The sequence below is a fragment of the Perca fluviatilis genome, chromosome 2, assembly GCF_010015445.1.
Source record: "Perca fluviatilis chromosome 2, GENO_Pfluv_1.0, whole genome shotgun sequence".
Lineage (NCBI taxonomy): Eukaryota > Metazoa > Chordata > Actinopteri > Perciformes > Percidae > Perca > Perca fluviatilis.
In genome coordinates, this window is record NC_053113.1 from 17,857,581 (window position 1) to 17,879,010 (window position 21,430).

The following is a 21,430-nucleotide window of genomic DNA, read 5'->3' on the forward strand; positions in this document are numbered from 1 at the left end:
TGCATTCGTTTATTTTCTAATAAGGACCACAGTGTTTCTAGTTTTGGTCTAATTTGATACAAAGTATACGGCTTATTTGGGTCTAATAGATTATGTGGGGTTTCTAATTACAGCATTATTCAGGTAAAGGTGGCTAAGAATGTAATAACTGTGTTCGTTTACCTTCTAATAAACACCAAATCATTTCTAGCTTGATCTAATATGATACAAATTATGGCTTATTACGTCTTTTTAATCTACCAGGAAAAATAGTTTGAACGAGTGAACAGTGTACAATATATGGCAATGTAATGAAAAGGAAAATGCAGTTGAGAAAGAGTGAAAAGAAGGGCACTAAGGACATAAAAAAGGAATGAGACTTACCTCATAGATTTCCCCAAACAGAGACATGAACCTCATGAGAACAGCAGCGCACAAACCGCCGAGATGTACGAATGGACCCTGACAAGACAAAAAAACAAGTTACAACATGCTACAAGTTCAGAGGCTCTCTCCTGTTTGTTGTGCCACACACAAGAGAGCACATAACTCTTTGAAAACACACTAACAACAACAAAGTCTGCAGTGAATATTAAAATTTTGGGGGCAGGGACGGACTGGGGCTACAAAACAGCCCTGGACTTTCTCCCAAATAGGCCCATCATCTGGCCATTCACCCCTAGCCTTGCGCGACAGACACTAGCCAGGAAGTCCTGATACTATGCCACAATACTGTAGCCTATCAGACAAGGTATTCACAGCAAGTAATATCTCAAAACCAATGATGATGATTGGGATTGTGTTTATTAGCCATTTGCGGTTGGTACCATCTTTACAACTAAACACTCTCTGTAGAGACAGGTGTGTAGGCTTTTGCTGAGGGCGGTAAGTAAAAAATAGTTCCAGGCTGTGACTATCTGACTTGGGCCGTGTGAAATATTGTGATGTAGAGCATCCTGGGACATCCTGGCACTTCCCTGTCATCTTTTGTGCTGCAACTATCTTCAACCTGAATAAACAAATGATTTTAAAGATAGTTTAATAGCTATTATTGATATAACATGTATTGCTTTTGTGTTAAACAATTAGCATTGAATAACCTATTTAATATTTTGTCAATGTCATATTACACTTTTGATTCATATTAAGGCTGTGAAATGATGAAAATAACTAGGCCCTATCAATGTTGTCTGTGAAGCTTTCACAAACAACCACCAGGTCTTTGCCAGTTTCACAATAGTAAACGCAAATATGAAAGACAAGGAAAAACTGCACTCTGATGGAAGACAGACAGAAAGTGCAAACTAGGATTTTTTGGGTTAAACGTTTGGTTACATTTGGTGAATTATTTAAGCTGTGGATTGGTGATAGCCAGACTAGTAGGCCTACTCTTCTTTCTCAGTTTCTTTTACACGTAAGATATAAGTGATCGTATTAGCGCCCCCCTGCTGTTGGCTGTTAATATCGCTTTATTATACTTTTTTTGTGCAGATGGCCGTCGGTTGGACGGCCGTTCTGGTCTTTTCTCGAACGCACAGATTGTCAGTCCGTCCCTGTTTGGGGGTGTTCAAAGTGGAAATAACAGGATTAAAAGTGAGTGCATCATCGCATCATGCTCCCGCAGCTTCCAACCTGTTCAGCCAGTGTTCCTGCACTCTGAGCTGCATGGGTTTTCGATGACTAAGAATGATTTGAATTGAAGTCTGAACAGCTGGTATTCTGTGCTAAATTTAGCGAATGGATGTTGTGTAAGCTGGCATTCAAACATGATGGCAACTTGGTGCCTGTCTGGATTCTGTATTGCAAACTAATTTTCGAAAACTGTGAACCACTGAAACTGTATTAGAAAACAACACAACTGTTGTTAAATATGGGTCAGCATTTGAGTTGATTTTGTTTACTTTTACAAGGTCATCCATATTGAGATGGTTCTGTAATGGACAGTGTATGTGTGTCAGTAGTAGACGCGCGCGCGCGCACACACACACACACACACACACACACACACACACACACACACACACACACACACACACACACACACACACACACACACACACACACACACACACACACACACACACACACACACACAAAAAGATAAAGCATATTTGAGCAGCTTCCATTTCATCTCTGTCTTATGAGTCACATATTGATTGACTCATTGGCTGACATAGTTGTCAGCTTTTGCTGTGCCTGTGTGGACACATGGACGCATACAGTACAGTAGGGGCCCATAGAGCGGGTAAAGCTGATGTGTATGTGTTACCTCCTTGCCCAGGGGCATGCCGCTGCCCAAAGCAGCGGTGAGGCCAATGATTTTGGCCACGAAAGCTTTTAAGGTGAGGTATTCCTTCATCACAACTCCTCGCAGGATGGTCTTCATCTCTGGAATACCTGAGCCTGCAGGGGAGCACAGTGGGCGCTTAGCGCTGACTGTCAACTCATAAAGAGAAACCAACCTGACCTTTACTGTAAGTGGACACATCCTGGCATCACCAACAGACCAAATATGTTACACAGTAGCCTTAAAGCAATAGTTAAAAATTGTGGGAGATATGCATATTACTAATTGTGCGCAGAACTCATAGAGGATTTCTCTCCCTCCCTCATCTGATACTGAAGCAGAGGAGGTCCCCCTGGGGAACAAGCAGAGCCTTTAGGGGCAGAGCCTAAAGAGGTGCAGAGGGGATTTACAGTGCCTCACAGTAGTGTTGCAGTGTAGCAAGTACCATTTACTGTAGACACAGGTGTTTACAGTAGGAGTTCATTACAATACAGGGTGGCATCAGTCTGGTAGCAGAAAAAGCAATTTTTTTATACGAGGGCTATCAGGGTTTAATTTAAATTCATTTCAACTTCATAGTTTTAAGATAGAGAAGTACAAAAACTGAATTTATTAATAAGGTGTACAGTTTTCAAAGTGTCTACTCTGCATGCCCAGTACCCTCTGCAATAACTGAGCACTTTCTTCCAATGACTCTCAGGGAGCGGGCTAGATTATGGTTCAAATAGTTCCAGAAATCATCTTTTGAGATAAAATTCAGGCCTTCACACACATTTTAGAATAGCTCACACAGAGGCTTATTTTAAAGGGAAGCTCCATATACAGTCTGACTCTTCCCACATCTGACAAAATGCAACCTTAATGATTTTTGCTATTTCAAACATTGATGGAAATTATGGATTTACAGATTTGCTTTGTTGGTAAATGTGCTGATCTTAGTTCATTACATTATGACTGCTATTCTTGTTTCATCTCGGTCGCCTGACTTCAGTAATAAATCAACTTATCAAATCTGAATACTGTGCTGTACATATGAAAGCACCTTTGTTGTTCTTGAGTGTATCTACAGTAATATAGAGCTGAAACTAATGATTATGGAGCTATTATTTATTTCATTACTAAATTAATTGCTTAGTCTACAAAATATATAGATACTGGAAATTGCTCAAAAAGGCCAAGGTGACATTTACAAATTGGCTTGATTTGTCAAAAACCACAAATATCTTTTAACTTATTGTATAGCAGTACTGTAAGCACAATTCAACATACTTGATTCATACTTGATTCTTTTTTAAATGTCTTTGGTGTTATTGTGTTGTATGTTTTCTTTATGTATGTATGTGTTCTGTTTAATATGTTTTTGTATGTGTTGGTCGTACCAGCAGCTGGGGGGGCGAGAATCTGGACGAACCCGGCAGAGAAGCAGATGAGTACTACAGGGTAGATGACCCAGGCCAGATACTGCAGAAACACGTTACTGTCCAGACTATTGTATATCCACATCAGTGCTGTGGACACACACACAAAACCAGGGCAGACATGTAAACCACAATCCAATATATCCAATAACGCAGAACACAAAATACACAGTAAGAAAGAGTGTTTGCATGTATGGATATATACCATACACTTCAAAAACAACAGCTTTATATGTCTTGCAAGTATTTAATTAGTTAGGGTAAATATGTCATGAGGACAAATTGGAAGGCAAAAACTCACACACACACAACTAAACACATGCACACAGAGCTGAATGTACATCCAGAAGAGCTGTCATGAACCATTAAAAGACAGGAAAAATGTGTGTTCCTAAGTCCTAAGGACAGTGTGGCGTTATATATATGTGCCACATTCTTGAGCGAGTAATTGTATGTTTTGAGCACAGAGAACTATATTTTGCAAGCACATTGTATTTGCATGTTTGCTATTATCCACATTAATGTGCAATAATAAAACGCCATAGGAGGTTTGAGTTCTGAAGCGAAGCAGGGGAACACCTGCAGTGATTCCCCAGCCAGGGGTATTTCTGCTGTTCCCTGGGGGTATTTGGAAAGATTGTGGAGCATCTTAACAAATCAAAATAATAAATGAAATTATGATTTATTTATGTGGTTCAGCCGAGTGTGAAGCGGTTGGGATGAGGATCAGCACCAGGAGCCATGGTCTAGCAGAAACCGTGGAATGCCTAGGTAGGAATGAGTCTTACCCCAAGTGAAGGGTTCAAGTACTTGGGGTTGTTGGTGAGGGAAAGGAGGGAGATTGGTCGGAGAATAGTGCGGATTACATTCATTATGAAAAACGAGCCAGAACAAAGCTCTCGATTACGGGTTTGTCTACCTCACCTATGGTCATGAGCTGGGTCATGACGAAGAAGGATCCAGGGTACAAGCAAATGTTTTAGGAGGCTGTTAGAGATAGGGTGAGAGCTTATCGTGAGGAGCTACCGCTTTGAAGAGCAGTTGAGTGGTTTGGCATTGGTAAGGATGCCCTGGCCCTAGTGTTCTTGAATAATTTAATAACTTTATGTGTCAGTTTGGGAATGTGTTATTTAAAACAATATATTAGCTAAAACAGCTAAACACAGATGTTTAAACAGATAGCTAAGTAATGAATGGTAGAAATAAGTAGCTAAAAGTACTGACTAAACAGTTCAAATGATTAGCTAAAAGTAATGGATGACTGTTGAAACATTAAGCCGCACTTCAAGTAGTTAGGCCTAGTAGTAGAATTTCTGACCAAACCAACCTAAATGTTTACAGTTAAATTGCATGAAAAAGTAAGAATATCCACTTTAATATAATAAATAGTGTTATACATTTGGAACACATTGGGAATTGATATAGTGGTATGTGAGTTCATCTGACAGGGCTGTGGGGGAACCTCAGACCAGAAAGGTTGGAAAGCACTGATCTACTGTATTTTTTATTATTGACGCTAGCTACTGGTATATTACAGAAATGCCTAAATAGTTTGGTGAATCATAATACTGTTGTTGTTTGAATTACAATAATGTCATCTCCTTGTGTGACCTTCACAAGCAAGCTAACGTTAGTCCAGCATGGATACAGTCTAGATCAGAGGTCTTCAACGTTTTTTAAGCCAAGGACCCCTTAATTGAAAGAGAGACAGATCAGGGACCCCCTACTACATATATTGTATAAATGAAGTTGCATATTAATCTGGTCCTAAAATAACTTTTAGGGCAGCCTAAAGCATTTATAGATACATTTTTTTGCATAGAATACTAAGCTATTCAAATAGCCTAATAATTGTTGGCATGATTTTATAAATCATGTTTTAATGTTAACCCTTAAATGTGAAACAAATGTGAAAGTCAGTCCTTTGGGATGAACTGTATATGTGGATGGCTACCTTAGTGACTACATTACATTACTTATAGGCCAGTAAGCCTACCATCAGTGGATTTATATTTGCTAATAATATGTTGGAATCATGTTAGACTTTTTAATTTTTTTTAAAACTTTAAAAAATTAACAATAATTTGGAGGCCCCCCTGGAGTGATTCTGAGGACCCCCTGTTGAAGATCCCTGGTCTAGATGCAGCCAATGAACACACCTAGCTAAAATGTCACAATACAGCCACATGTAAGAAGTTTGTAATACTGGTTACATAGTTATCGTGTAACCAGTATACTAACACATTTAAACAATAAATAAGGATATACTAGTGTTACCATGCACAGTGCAAACACATGACAACACTTCGCTGGTCTCCAGTGTAGCCATATCTTGGTAGTAGTTAGTCAACGTTTCTGCTTTTTGAGATAAATTAGCGTTAGCAACGGATAGCTAGCTAGCTCCTTTGCAAGCTAATATATCAACAGAATAAAGGTTAATAAAACACGGTAACTATGTAACCCAAGTATTAAAAACTACTTACATGTGATGTGACTATAGTGTGACATGTAGCTATTGCTGTTCAGTCTCCAGTCCCCACAGCGCTGCGAGGCCTGTTCATGACATGTCGGCTGCATAGACCGTATATGCTCCACTGCTGTGCTAACTTTACATTGCTTGTGAAGGATGAGTCAAACTAATGTTAATATCACACAAGGATAGGCTTACGTGCAGTTTAGTGTCCCAAATTATTTTGCAAAAACTGATGAGGGTCTTATTTGAGACAGGTTAAGGTTAGGGTTAGGATTAGGGTAGCACAGGTGGTTTGGCAGGTTCATAATTAATTAAGGGCATTGTATGGGGAATTTGGGACACTAAACTGCACGTATACCACAAGGATATATGAGTCAAACAAAACAACGGCATTATAATAAATAAAAATATTATAAGTCAATAATAAAAAATACTGATCGAAATGTGTTTTAATCCAGTAACGTTAGAACGTTAGAACAGCTCCATTATTATGGGGATCCGTATTATGTCGAAGACTGTTCTCCCGTAGATTTGTGTTTACTGCTACCAGAGTGATAGAGAAAGACATACTGCTACTAGTGAGACGAACAGCCAATCAGAATTGACCTTTAATTCTCCGACTCCGAAAAGTTTGTGGCACACTTGTAACAATATGAAAATTTGAACGAGTGTGTCAGCGTTGAGCGCGCACAGAGTGAAGAAGTTGAGAGAGAGGGAGACGTGACCGGAGCACAGCAGCGTCTGACTGCGCGCAGAGAGTTTTTTAGAGGGCACATGACTTGAGTAAACTGCGTGAGAGGGGTTATTATCGCAAATTTATATGGATAATAGTAAACAGGAAAATACATTTATTGAGCACGGAATAGGTGTTTATTTGCTCAAACTAAATTATTTTTTGCAGGTGGTTAGTCATGTTCTGTATCCAATTAAAAGTGTAGGCCTACACCATAAACTTCAGATCAGCTCTTACAACTTCCTTCCTTTTAAGACATCTACCTTCCTCTTCCTGGAATGTAGAGTTGACTAAAATCACCCGTTCACATCATTTCCTCCCTGGATGATTAATGCCATAAGAGGCCTTCCATCCATCCCTTGATCCACCTTGACTGCTTCTTTCTCACTCCCTGCTTCCTTTATTCCTTCCTTTCCCTCACTTGTTCCGCTAACTTCTCCTATCCTCCCCTAACTATCTTAATTTCCTTTGAGCCTCCCCCTTGCTTCTACCCCTTTAATAAATGTGTTTAGTCACCATAGGCAACAAATTGATATATTCTGCACTAACTTCCAGTGGTTGTCCCAAAGGCTCAATCCTAAATACAATATAGCTCTATTAACGAGCTCCTGTTGGGCCAGATCATTCAAAAACAACCCTTTTCATTGCAATGTTATACAGTTGTCTCCAGAGTTTATCTTCCAGAATTCACTGCAATAAAAACATGTTGGATGGCTTGTTTCTCCAGTTGAATGAAATTAATCTGAGAAAACTGCAGGTTCTAATGACACCTTAAGTCAACAAAAGGAGTGGACAGATTTGTACAAAACTACACACTAACAAGTATAACTGGCACCTGTCTCTTTAAGCCCCCCTCCCGAAAAAGCCCAATTTGCTCTGATTTGTCAGCGTCTTTACCGTCATTGCATACAGGGAATGACTGTGACGGCACAGTAGCAAAGTAGCGTCACCCATTTACCTTTATATCGTATAGTTGCGACATCACAACCGTATGGAAGTCATTTAAAGGCACCCTTTCTGGGCTCTGTGCATTTCTCTGTGGATGGAGCATTGGATACTTTCACAGTAGTAATATAGACCTTGACCTGTTTATAATCAAAATAGACAATCTCACTACAATATGGGAACTTTCATAAATAAAATTTACCCTTGCATCTTTTCCCTCCTTGTTATTCTCCAACCTTCTATCCTTTCCTCCCTGTCTGGATCCATCCACATCCATCATAAATAACTTATTCCCTCCTTGTTTCTAACTATGCATCCTGTACTTTTGAAAGGACCCGCATTTTCCTCCTCCTCGTTTGTTGACACTCTTTTTGCCAAAAGTACAAAATCTAATCCCTCCCTCCCCTCTTGCCTCACCATATAGACAGCTGTTGATGCCAAAGTCCATCACCCAGCTGACCAGGGCCATGAGGAGTCCCAGCAGGATGAGGAAGATCCAGTCCTCCCCGACAAATGAGATCAGGACCTTCAGACAGCGAACCGTGCAGACTGCAGAGATGGCAAGAACACAACATAACATGTTAGTGGACTACAAAAACACACACTACAACTACATTACCCAGGAATTGGCACTGAGGTTTGGACAGTGCAAACATTATTGGATCTATTAGCCAATCTTGGAAACACTGACCAACAACAGTTGCTGTGTTTCCATCCAACAGCTTTTGAAATGCGGAGCAACAGTAAAGATGTTGCTGCCCAATAATCCACTCAATCCTGAATACCGTTTTACTTTGTTTTGATGAGTAGCAGTAACCCCCATAGTGGAGTCAACACATTTTTGAAAATGGTAAAATCTATAATTTCTCCCCCAAATTTACTCAGTGGTGTCTGATACATGATGGATGGGTGAACAATGTGATCAAACTAGAGTGCACACACACATACACCACCCATGAAACTGAAAACAAAGAAACTATGGGAATGAAAGAGCTTGGCAACACTGAAGGTTCTATGTTACTAACTATGTTTGATACTAATTATGGGGAAAATAGAGACAGAGGTCTAAGACTGTCATTTGAGATTAGTTGTGTTAAAGGTCCCATGGCATGAACATTTCACTTTATGAAGTTTTTTAACATTAATAAGAATTTCCCCAGCCTGCCTATGGTCCCCCAGTGGCTAGAAATGGTGATAGGTGTAAACCGAGCCCTGGGTTTCCTGCTCTGCCTTTGAGAAAATTAAAGCTCCGATGGGCCAATCTAGAATCTTCCCTTTATGACATCATAAGGGGAAAGGTTACCTCCCCTTTCTCTGCTTTGCCCGATCAGAGAATTTGGCCTGCCCATGAGAAAGAGAGAGACATCATGGCTTTCAAACAAGCAAAGCATGGCATTTGGTCAAGGCCGCACCCCCACCCTCCACCTTGCCCCCCCTCTCTCCTCCTCAATAGCATTTAAAGCTACAGACACAGAAATGGCACATCCTAAAGAAAGGTCATTGTGGGACTGGCTCTAGTGGCTGTAATTCTGCACAAAGGCTGAATTTCGGGAAATAGACTTCAGATACAGTAAGAGGGGACCACTAAGGCCTATATAAAAGCATCCAAAAAGCAGCATGTCATAGGACCTTTAAGTGTAGAGAGAAATTTCCTTTAAGATGAACCACTCCATTTAAACTAGTATTAATTAGGGAGAAGAGCAGAGAGGAAAGGACACAGCCTTGAGGGGAAGCGGTGTCAGGGGACGTGTTTCCTCAGCTTCACACGCTGCTTCCTGTGAGACAGGAAGTCTGTGATCCACCTGCAGGTGGAGTCAGGCACATGCAGCTGGGTCAGCTTGTCCTGTAGCAGAACCGAGAGGATGGTGTTGAAGGCAGAGCTGAAATCCACAACCAGGATCCTGGCGTAGCATCCTGAGGAGTCCAGGTGCCGGAGGACACATTTACACAGTGTATACATATATGTATTGTCATATAGCCTGAGGTTACTAGTGGTGTGTGTATGATTTCATACAAATGAAAGTGGAGAAAAGAAACAAACGCACCATCAATCCTGGGAGGAACAAAAAGTATTTTGTTGCAGACACACACACCGCATGCAGATGCAAAACCTGCTTACTTGTGTGTCTGTGTGTGTGGCCATGGTACATTCAACTGTTCTTAAGCAGCAGAAAAGAAGGGAGATATTGATCATCATGCTTGTCCGCAGGTTGCACTGCATAATCAGAACCATTCATCTCCTTCAGTATCTTTCTCTAACACACACACATACACAGACACACACACACACACACACACACACACACACACACACACACACACACACACACACACACACACACACACACACACACAGGTGCACTGCACTCATATGCACTTACAAGCTCACATGCTCCAACACACAAGCACACATTGTGCACACATGAAGCTGCAGCCCGTGCAGGTCACCAAAGTGGCAACATGGGAAGTGTCATTGGTTAACAAGTATCAAAGTGTACATGTGTGTCCATTCCCAGGTCATCAGGTGCTTCTTTGCTCTGCCATTTCAAGCCTGCTTTCACATGACCAATGATGGGTGAGTGGAAGAATATAGACAGGAGAAAGATGAGTGAGAAAGTGAGTGAGAGGAAGAAAGGGAGAAGATAAGGACAAATAGAGGAGAGGAGAGTAGACAAGGAAAGCAAAAAAAAAGTTGAAAAAGAAAGAAAAGGAAGGAAGGAAAGAAGATAAGAGCATGTAATTCACTATTGGTCGCTAGGCGCCTGTCGATCACCATAGCAACATGTGGCGCCATGCTGAGCTCATGCTGACATCACACCTGTTGAAGCAAAATGCTAAAGCAAAATGTGTGTGTGTGTGTCTTGGAACCAATTAAAGGTGCTCTAAGCGATGTCACGCATTTTTTAGGCTACAAATTTTTTTGTCACATACAGCAAACATCTATCTATCCGCGATCTGCCTGTCCCCTGAACACACTGTAAAAAAGCACGGTCTCTGTAGACAGCTCAGGCTCCACTAACGGAAAAAACAAACTGGCCAACCTGCACCACCAAACATAACAGTCTTCCAGCGTTCCAGCCAATAACCGACAAGAAGGATTTGGGGGGGGGGGGGTTAGTGCGCGGAAGCACGGAAGGGAGGGAGAGGGGACGGGATGAGGAGGAGGGAGGGGCGAGCTAGCCTCGTTTTGTTTGAAAATACTTTGAACGTCAACAAGAAGTGGCGTCACTCAACATCGCTTAGAGCACCTTTAAATAGCATAGCGGTGTAGGTGAACTGGGAGAGAGACAGAGGTGGGAAAGAAAAAGATCTGAATGTTTCTCCTTGTTTCTCTTTTATTAAATGACAAAAACATGGTATTTTACGTTTAATCTTTTTCGACAAATTAAGGCCAAAAAAGTTCAACTTAACTGAGAAGAAACTGCAAAGACAGACAGAGAATGAAACAGTAAAAAAGAAAAGGAGAGGGGAAAAGAAGCAATGGGAATGATGCAGATTTGCTTTAGCAACCCCTATCAGATCACTAAGTCACATCTGTGGATAAATAAAGCTTGACTGGGATTTGAATTGGTGCATCACTTTGAGTTACCTTACTCCTGCAATGTGTGTGTGTGTGTGTGTGTGTGTGTGTGTGTGTGTGAGTGTGTCAGCGCAAGTTTGTCAGCTTAATTTTTCATGCCCGTTCTCTTGGCTGAGCTCCTTTAACAGACTTTGTTATGCTGCACACACACACACACACACACACACACACACACACACACACACACACACACACACACACACACACACACACACACAACACACACACACACACACACACAGAAGAAGAGAGGACAGCCAGGAACACACTCCGTCTAGGTCCATGTCTTTACTCACACTCTTCTACCTTCAACCTGCTTCTGAATGTTCCACTGTGAAGCTCTATGCTGCACCCTGTTGGCCAGATGACACAAAAACAAGCTTTCCCAAAGGACTACTCTGGGTGATTGAACAGCCAACAGTCAGTGAAAACACAGTATGTTCATTCTTGTGCCACTTGTTTTTCAGTTCATGGTCTCCAAATGGAGGCATTGTGGGTGTAAACATACATCGGGCTCTGCTGCTCGAAGTCTCTAGTTTCTCTTATGAGGCCAGAATGTTTTACTCCCTGTATGAGCAGCCATGTCAATGGAAGAAGTCCTTCACTAAACCAATTCTTATATAAATCAAATTTAATTCATTGACACTAATGGGACAGAAAAGTGGACATAACAAAAAGCCTTTGATGTACAAAAGACAGGCAGTGGTGGAAAGTACCTAAGTACATTTATTTAAGTACTGTATTTCAGTACAATTGTGGGTACTTAAGTATATAAATGTAATGCCGCTTTCCACTTCACTATAATTGAGAAGGAAATAGTCCATTTTACTCCATTACATTTATTTGACAGCCTGAGTTACTAGTTACTTTGCAGATTAGAGTTTTACAAAATATGTTAAGTTTATTAAATGCAACACATTGTTAAAGATTAAACGAGTGATAAATATAATTTTGGCTCATTTTTCAGCTCATAACATAACTCAAGTAAAAGATCTGATTTCTTCCACCACTGAAGACAGCTGGCCTGACCCAGCAGGTCCCAGCAGTCCACCCATCTGACATTTTGTGACAAAGTGCCCACTGAAAAGTGGACACATTTACTACTGAAAATACTTGGCAATCCTTGTTAAATTTAGATATTTTTAGCAGCAGCACAGAGCTTTCTAAATAGCAATGTCAACTGGTCACTTATTCTGTTCTTCTGTTCAATGCACTTTGTTCTGGCTGGGTGAAAGAAGCAACATTGTTGATGCCAACACAAATAAAATGCTCTTTCAACATGGCCAGTCACAGTAGGGAGTCCTGTATAAAAAGCATAAAAAGCGACTGGACCATTCAGTCCCATGTGGTATTTGTATCTTTAGAACTGCTTACTATAGATATGACATATAAGTGACATCACTTAAAATCAGAGTTACAGTAGACTTAACGTAATGTTGGACAGCAATGGGGACTTTGACCTTCGTGTGATTACTCTTTACTCTATTTACATACAGTAAAGCTGATCACAATTACCAACACACCTGGGGAATTACATTTGTTAAATGGTTCCCAGTTGAAGAAGCAATTGCATTGTGGAGGAAGTTAACCATTTAAAGTATAAATTAATAAAAACTGGTAGCAAAAGTGGTACGATCTATCATGTGGCTACATTTTGCCTTTAACTCAACACAACTCAGAATATACTTCAGTTAAAGGTCCAATATGTAATATATTTACTGTAATAAATCAAAAAATGACCTCAATGTGTCATCAGATATTAAGGAAACATGCTAAGTTGAAATACTATCTTTTTTGACAACCATGCTAATGCCAGTATTTTCTCCTTTTGAAATTTCAGTTCCGTTACGGAATTTCTGTTTGTGTTTTGGCCTGTGTGTTGTTATCAACTGCCCAGTTTGACAGCCAGGCCGGGTTGCCAGATATACCTGTAAAAACGTAAACCCAGTGTGCTACAGCTGTAACAGTAGTACAGCCACGAATGCAGCAAACAAACTAACAGGATCAACGGAGATAAATTCTACCCAACCTAAAAAAAACCCGGCATGTTTCTAACAGTTGCATTACCAGAGACGTAACAAACGCTGAGTAAATATTGGAAATGTATTTGAAAGACGGAGACAGCTTATAGCACAAAAGGACACAGAGTTAGCTAATTTCCTCCTGAACAGGTAAGCATTAGCTTCACGCTAATTTATCAGTGTGAGTGACACAACAATGTGAATACACAACATTTGTGTACTCACATTGAATTATATAGCTAGAGTACCCGAGTTCCTTAACTTTACTTGCAAAAACAATTGCAACACAGCCAGTAAAGTGATCCCGACTGGTCCTGGCTTACGCCACCATGCCGAGGACCACGCAAGCGGGCCACGGCTGTTTGCTGTAATTCTAAGCCAATAAAGTGTGTTCTGTTGGGTGGAGAGAACGACAAGGTAGTGTTATTTTTAGCGGTTCTCACAGTAATTCTAAGCCGAAGAAGTGTGTCTGTCTGTTGAGTGGAGAGTACGGCAAGGTTGCTGTGTTTTTAGCGGTTCCTACCGTAATTCTTAGCTGAAAAAGTGTGCCTGTCAGTTGGGTACAGAGCTCCACGTGAGCACGGGCTTTTATGACTGTCAATATAGCCAGCATCTAACGTTAGCTACTCCGCTGTGCTGTTAAAGGAACACGCCGACTTAATTTGGAATGTTATTTAGTAGTAACCCCCAGGTAAAGAAATACATTTTTTCAGGTGTTCGTACGTTGCTCTGACGTCTCTAGCGTGCACATCAGCCCATAACAGAACAGGCAGGTGAATGGTTCCAGTAATCCTACTGCTCACAGTGATAAGTGTCAACATAAACGATGTTACTATTTACTTTGTGATTTTAGAGTACATAATACAAAAAAGTAATATGAGACTAACAGCCATCTTCTATCCGTAAACAAACCGGGAACTATATTCTCAGACAGGCTTGCTGCGAGCATATCACCCCCCAAGTACTATATTCTTCCGCCTGAGAATATAGTTCCCGGTTTGTTTTATGGATAGACGATGGCTGTGTCTCATGTTACGTTGTTTTTTGTACACGCTGTGAATCTACAAATCACAACATGTAAACAGGAACATGTTGGCGTTATTTTGTCACTTTTGTCACAATTCGGAGCAGTAGGCTAGTTGGAACCAGTTACCTGCAGGATCTGTCCTGGGCTAAGCTAATGCTGGAGCCGTCAGACAGCGTTACAGCACGCACGGAGATGAGAAGGGTATGTATCGACTTGTCTAACTCTGGGGGTTACGGTGAATAAGCTAAATTCCCAATAAGTCGGCGTGTTCCTTTAAGTAATGTCTGGCTATGTGAGACAAGCGTCTAGCAACCTGGATGCTGCGGTTTCAGCCTGGCAACCAATGTGAACTTTGAGTCTGGGGAGGAGTATTTTGAATTTGTACTGCAGTAACTATTTTAAACACTAGCTGTCAGTATTACATATTGCACCTTTAAACATTTGCTCTACAGCAACTCTTTTCACTAAGTGAAAAACACTCAGATCAACCATAAGTACTCTTAACATTATTGTAACCATAATCACAGAAGGGTTATGTCCTAAAGACAATTTCTGATTTAAATTTAAAAAACTTAACAGCAAATTGTGGTTGCAAACTGCACCAGCTGACACGTTAACTGCAGGTAGAAAACTGCAGGTCAGGCAGCTTTAAGAAATTACCTCCAGGATTTCCAAGCCTCCATCTTTTAAATGATGATTCAGAAGTTACTCTGACTGTCTGAACTTAAGCAAAAAGATCCACTGAGCTTTGCCACAGCTTTTGAAAGGGCAAAGTTGCCCTGGCTGATGATGCACGACTGGGCTCTGCCTCATAAGGGAATGATAGATGTGGAGTATAGCTGCAGGGGCAGAACCAGTCAAGCTTTAAAAGTCACCAGTTAAAAGCTACAAATTAAATGAATACATTCTACGAGACGTTATATTGGGCTCCAGCACTGCAGTGTTTTCTTCAAACTGCTGATATGTTAGAGAGACTTTGAGAATTTGATAAACAAACATGTCTATTATGCTTGAGGAACTAAAGCCCCAATTAATGCGACTGCCAGTACAGATCACCAGAAGAGTCAGACACAGCCTGACTCTGGGTAGTAAAACTGAGATTAGCGCTCACATTTAAATTTATATTCTGCTTGTTAAACGGTTGTTTGGTGAATTGGCGAGGATTTAAACCACTATTTTCATTCTCAATTCTTATCATTTTGGCACTAGTGATTTTTCTTTGGCTCTGGCTAAAACCTCTTTGGGGGGGTGCCAAAAATTCCTCTATGCAGGAAGAACCCTGCAATTATATGTTAAAAAACAACAACAAGTCAGATTCTGGTCATACGTTAATTTACGGCATCTTGGCTTTGTAGGGCAGTATGTAGCCTACCTTGATCTACCATTACTGTTTTTGTTACTGTGTCTATGTGGAAGTTAAATGGTTATTAGACATTAAAGTTATAAAAATATAAATAACAGATGTGTGAGACATAATAGAGATTGTGCTGATCTAAATAGGGGAATACTGTATTTGTGTGTATGTAAGTGAGAGTGAGCATCCCCCACAGCAGCTGCAGTAAAAACCCACAGCAGCAATGAAGAAGAATGTGTCACTTAATATTTACATATATTTTCAGCCAGTCACCTCTTTTCTGCCTTTCCCTCACTCTGTGTGTGTTTATATTTGCCTTTTTCTCCTGCAGAGAGAAAAGTGTGTGTCGCCGCAGTGCAATCTAGATCAAATCTCTTCTGCTTGAAGCTACCTGCTGAGGGACAAATCAATTCAATTCCTGGGGTGTTGGTGGCATGATCCTTGAAAAAAGGATGGGAAGAGGAAGAGGGAGAGGGATCTGACTCATCAGCTGGGAGTGAAACAACAGCAAAACTCATCACCAAGATGAGAGCAGAGGACACACTCACTCACTCACTCACACACACACACACACACACACACACACACACACACACACACACACACACACACACACACACACACACACACACACACACACACACACACACACACACACACACACACACACACACACATACACAAACATCTGCAGCATTTAGGACTGAAGAGTGAGAGATTAGCTGGGATGAGCTGGGTGCATTGAGCACTTCTCTACAGCAGAGGGAGCTCTATTTATACAGAACAGGCAGCTCCACAAAAGGAAAAAAGTTACTTACATGCTCAACAGCACTTCAGCAGTGACTTGATTCAGTCGTGTTGATCTCTCATCATTCAGAAATACAAGGATAATGCCCGGTAGTAGAAATATACCCAGGGACAAATAACCAACTAACCTTACTCCTCTGCTTTAAAGCTTCTGTGTGACAGTTTTCCCAAACAGATGTCTTTAATATCAAATTACAGCCCTTTTCTTTGGTAGCTATATTTGGCATTCCAAATGTCACACATGGCAATCAACCAGATAGTATCTTTACTTCACTGCTTGCACATTGAAAAAAATTGCTTAATTGTCAGTTTCCTTTTCCCCCATCAGCTGGAGCGTGGTGGCAGGTTGTTATTCCTTGAAGTAGGCTCACTATTTACACATATTTCTTAAAAGAAATAGACAGGCCTATATGAAACATTGATACAGTTTTTGCTTGCTGTCATCACTCCTGTTCATACCAGTTTATAAGAGATCTCATCCTGATTAACGGGTGAAGTTAAGGCTTATCATCCAGTTATTCCAATCTGAACAATCTAAAACATCATTATGTTGATCATATTTCAAATGACGACTGTATGCTGCAGGCTGTTCTGTTATACTGGTGCCACCCCTGTCTAAATTGTTTTGCTTTGCATTCTCTTTTAGTTGCTGTAGATGTCCAGTATATGTACAGAAATGTGATTTATTGTAGTTCATATTATGTATATTATACAGTCACTTACAGTACTTTGTACAAAGTCACTACCTATGATAATGATTTGATTTTCATAATGACTACAGCTGCCCAGATTGGGTGGGTACATATTTGTTCTTATTCTCTCATTCTTGTTTTTGTGTCTTTGTTTTCTATCTGTCTCTATTTTGGTATGTGCATGTTCCATTAAAAAAGTTCTCCACTGATTTAGCATTGTCAGACTAATGATGGACAATTTTAAAAATCACAATCGATGCAGTAGAACCAGAGGTATTGTCTTTTTTATTCCATGCATTCTTCTTTCTTGTCATAACCATGCACCTACATTACCCATAATGCACTCGACTGATGACAGTTCGGTGGGACCAGCGTGCGAAATACCTGTCAATATTCGGGTGGGTCCCCATCTCCCGATTATTGCGCAATACCAATCTAAATTTTCTCAATATGCAGTAGGCCTATAACTAGGGTTTGGTCCCGAAACCTTCCTACGCAACTAGTTGGAATCAGCACCGGGTTAGAACGCAAATTTCGGTTCCTCATTTCGGTTACACTTAATGTGTCGACTGAAATATTTTCCCTCTGTCGCTCCAAAATGGATGTAAAAATATCATACTTTCTCTGTAGTTCTACCGTTAGCTAGCTACCGTAAAAGTAGGCTTCTTTTAAAATGCCATATTTTCCCTCTGGGCTCACCAAAACAGACATGAAAGTATATTAATCATTCACTGCACGTGATCGCTAGTAAACATATTACACTTTTTCTGTTTTTCAAGAATTGGTTTAGGAATCGGAATCATTTTAAAAGTACCGGTTCGGCATCGGAATCGTAAAAATCCAAACGATACCCAACCTTAACATAACATTACAATATTTCATGGATGCAAGCCAAGACAATCAGTCTATAGCCTATATGACAACACACACACTTAACAATTTTTGATAATCCGATATGCTATAGTATTCGTAAAGCAACACTGACATAGGAGGTTGCATTAGCTAAAGTTGTTTGGATGCATGTTGTTTTATTACAAGGAGAGGCAAAGTTGTGCATTACAATGCAGACATGACAATAATTGGCACCAATCTTGTGCACTTACAAGAGCAAACACTTTACTTGAAGGTATCGACATAATCGTGACATGACACTGTCATAACTATGACATTACACTGTCTTGAACGTATCAGAAACGTTATAAACAAGTCATGATGTCATTTGGTTTTTGTCATGACAAGTTGACATTGTTTGGGTTGTCTTGATTATGACAAATCAAAGTGACATTACCAGAAGTTGTCTTGGTCATGACAACTTGACATTAAATTTCTTTGGAGTGTCCTTATTAAGACAACTTGACATTAAATAGGATGACATTATGTCAAGTTGTCATGACAAAGACATCCTCTGGTAATATTATCCTGGTTAATGTCAAGTTGTCATGACAAAGACATCCCAAACAAATTTTATGTCAACTTGTCATGACCAAGACAACTTCTGGTAATGTCACTTTGATTAATGTCAAGTTGTCATAATCCAGACAACCAAAAACAATGTCATCTTGTCATGACAAAAACCGAATGACACTTAATGACAGAAGTCATAAACATTTATGACTTGTTTATAATGTTTATGACACGTTCATGACAGTGTCATGTCATAGTTATGAAAGTGTCACGATTATGTCGATACCTTCATGTAAAGTGTTACCGAGCAAACAACTGAATAAATGCCAGGTAGCCTATCAGAGACTGGCACGCAATCAGTGCACTTGCAAATGAGAGCCTGCAGTATTACCGATCGTGTGACATTATTTAACCATCCATCTACAGCAAATACAATCAGACAGATACATCATTGAACACATACACAAAGTACGTTCGCCTAACCGTGCAAACAGGCCATCTCCCAAATTGAAAAAAAGCACCACGGCAGATGCTGACAGACAGCCTATAACAAGCCAAACATCGGCGCGTAATCTCTCTCTCTCTCTCTCTCACACACACACACACACACACACACACACACACACACACACACACACACACACACACACACACACACACACACACACACACACACACACACACATACACACACACACAGTCCAACTTCTCCAACTCTAAGGCTAGGCTGCTTCACTAAGATCACAACCAACTAGCCTGGGTAAACCCTGACGAACTTCCGGCAAATTTGAGATTTGTATTGCAAGTCAGTCTGGCGAAGAGCCCATTCAAACCATTGACATATATATTAATGGATCAATAGACCCCGTTGCTCTGGACGGAGACCAGTGAAGGCTATTAGAAGCACTTTTCCGGTGATGGCCAGCTTTACTGCGCAGCCTCCAACTGACAGAGACAGCGTAAATGTGACGTGAGCAACGTGTCTGAAAGTTGTAAGTGTTCTGGTAGCTTAGCCAAGAGAAATCTCAATCATTCCCAATCTTACAGAGACGGAGAGTGTAGGTACATGTAAGGAGATAACATAAGCACAGGCTAATTATTGCTAACTAACATGCTAGTTAACATTAGTAATTAAACCTAAACAGCTAATGTAAGTCGAAACTGCCTGCGAGCTTCTCCTGTACTATACGGTAATTCCTCTACTGTGCGACAGTAAGTCACTTGGTTGTGACACAATCGTTAGCCTATTTTTACAAAAACGTCGGAGCCATAACGTGAGATACAAGGTAATGGAGCCTTTTATACGTTGTTGTGTTTCTTTAGAACTAAACAATGGACAAATCGAGTCTTTAAACGCTTCAGATGTAAAGTTATTCTCAGTCAAGTGACGTAAAAAAAAAATGGCGGTAAGCGGAATGCTAACAGGAGGTGATGGCCAGTTAGCAACAAAATGGCGCCATGATGGCTCGAGTTCTGAAGCGAAGCTTACCCCCTTGATTCAAACCCATTTCCAATGTCTCCAAAATCGAGGCACCAATCACAACCGCTGAGGCGGGCTTTACACCAATCACAACCGTTGAGGTGGGCTTAATGTGACGACGATAGCGCAGCGACGGCCAGCAGATTTTTATTTACATTCAACATGACGGCTACCGAAGCGCAGCGTCACCTGGACCGTTAGTCTGATTGGTTGAAGGACTATCCAATGCGCCCAGAGGCATTTGAGCAGCATCTATTGGTGACGCCCCTTTGGAAATGAACTGTCAATGAACCTTTCCCAGACCCACTCTCAGTTACAACTGAGAAGGGTCTGGTGTCAACCAGGCTAACAACCAACCACAAGGCCTACATAACCCAGTCCCTCCAGGATTTCGCAATCGCACCAATTTGCGCGAATTCAGCCAATCACGTAAATTTGGTGCAACTCGCAATTTTAAACCAATCACCGCGTTCCAGACTTTGTATCAGTATGTGACTCTGAGAGCCAATGACCAAGCAGGAGTGAGAACGGGTTAACGTCACACGTACATCGCCAAATTAATTTCCTTGTTTCTGATATGAAGACGAGACGTGTGTGACTCGAACATCTCACATTTACCACCAAAACGTCCAGCGAAAGATCGTGCAAAACATTTCAGACCGTCCTGCCAACCTGTATACATTTTAACATCAATCTACATTGTAACGTTCTATGCTCTACGCGTATCTATGCTCATCTTATGCACAACAATCACTTCTATCATCACAATTCGGGAGGGTGTCTTTCTCTTTCATCTGGGCTATTTCCACTGACCTTGTGTGTGCCTGGCTGTCCCTGTGTTTGTATATCTTCTTTCGTAGCCTCTTTGCTTCAGAGCAAGTAACATCCCCGTTGATCCATTCTTCTGCGAGGTGTAAACCCGGTCCCTTTTCTGAGAGTAGCAACGTTTTTTGCTTTTCTACACACTATAGGCCTACAGTGTAAACAGTGTAAAATAGAACATATTTGTGAATACATATTTTGAATTCTGAATACTGGACAAGGTGAGCTTAAAAACATTTTAGTGACCATTAGTGACAATACATTTCCTTCAAATTTTGCTTTTGAGGCTTTCAGGGGGTCTCATGGATTAATCAGGGGGGTTCGAGCCCCCCGGACCACCCCGTATTTCGCACACTGGGTGGGAGACTTGTGTGTGTCATGCTAGCAGCAGTGGCTAATGTAGCCTCG

The 21,430-nt window shown here is 40.8% G+C and overlaps 1 protein-coding gene across 4 annotated transcripts in view; it reads right to left on the minus strand.

Annotated features, from left to right (window-relative positions):
• The window catches only part of LOC120552194 (chloride channel protein 2-like), a 90,663-nt gene that overhangs the window by 57,582 nt on the left and 11,651 nt on the right, over positions 1 to 21,430 (minus strand). For 3 of the 4 annotated variants that reach the window (XM_039790011.1, XM_039790020.1, XM_039790001.1), the window contains exons 3-6: positions 8,253 to 8,384; positions 3,646 to 3,774; positions 2,249 to 2,382; positions 364 to 441 (exon numbers count right to left, since the gene is read on the minus strand). In XM_039790011.1, the coding sequence (XP_039645945.1) occupies positions 364 to 441; positions 2,249 to 2,382; positions 3,646 to 3,774; positions 8,253 to 8,384 (473 nt within the window). Of the gene's footprint in view, positions 1 to 363; positions 442 to 2,248; positions 2,383 to 3,645; positions 3,775 to 6,167; positions 6,401 to 8,252; positions 8,385 to 21,430 lie in introns of those variants that run through there. The other variant, XM_039790030.1, reaches the window with a different exon arrangement.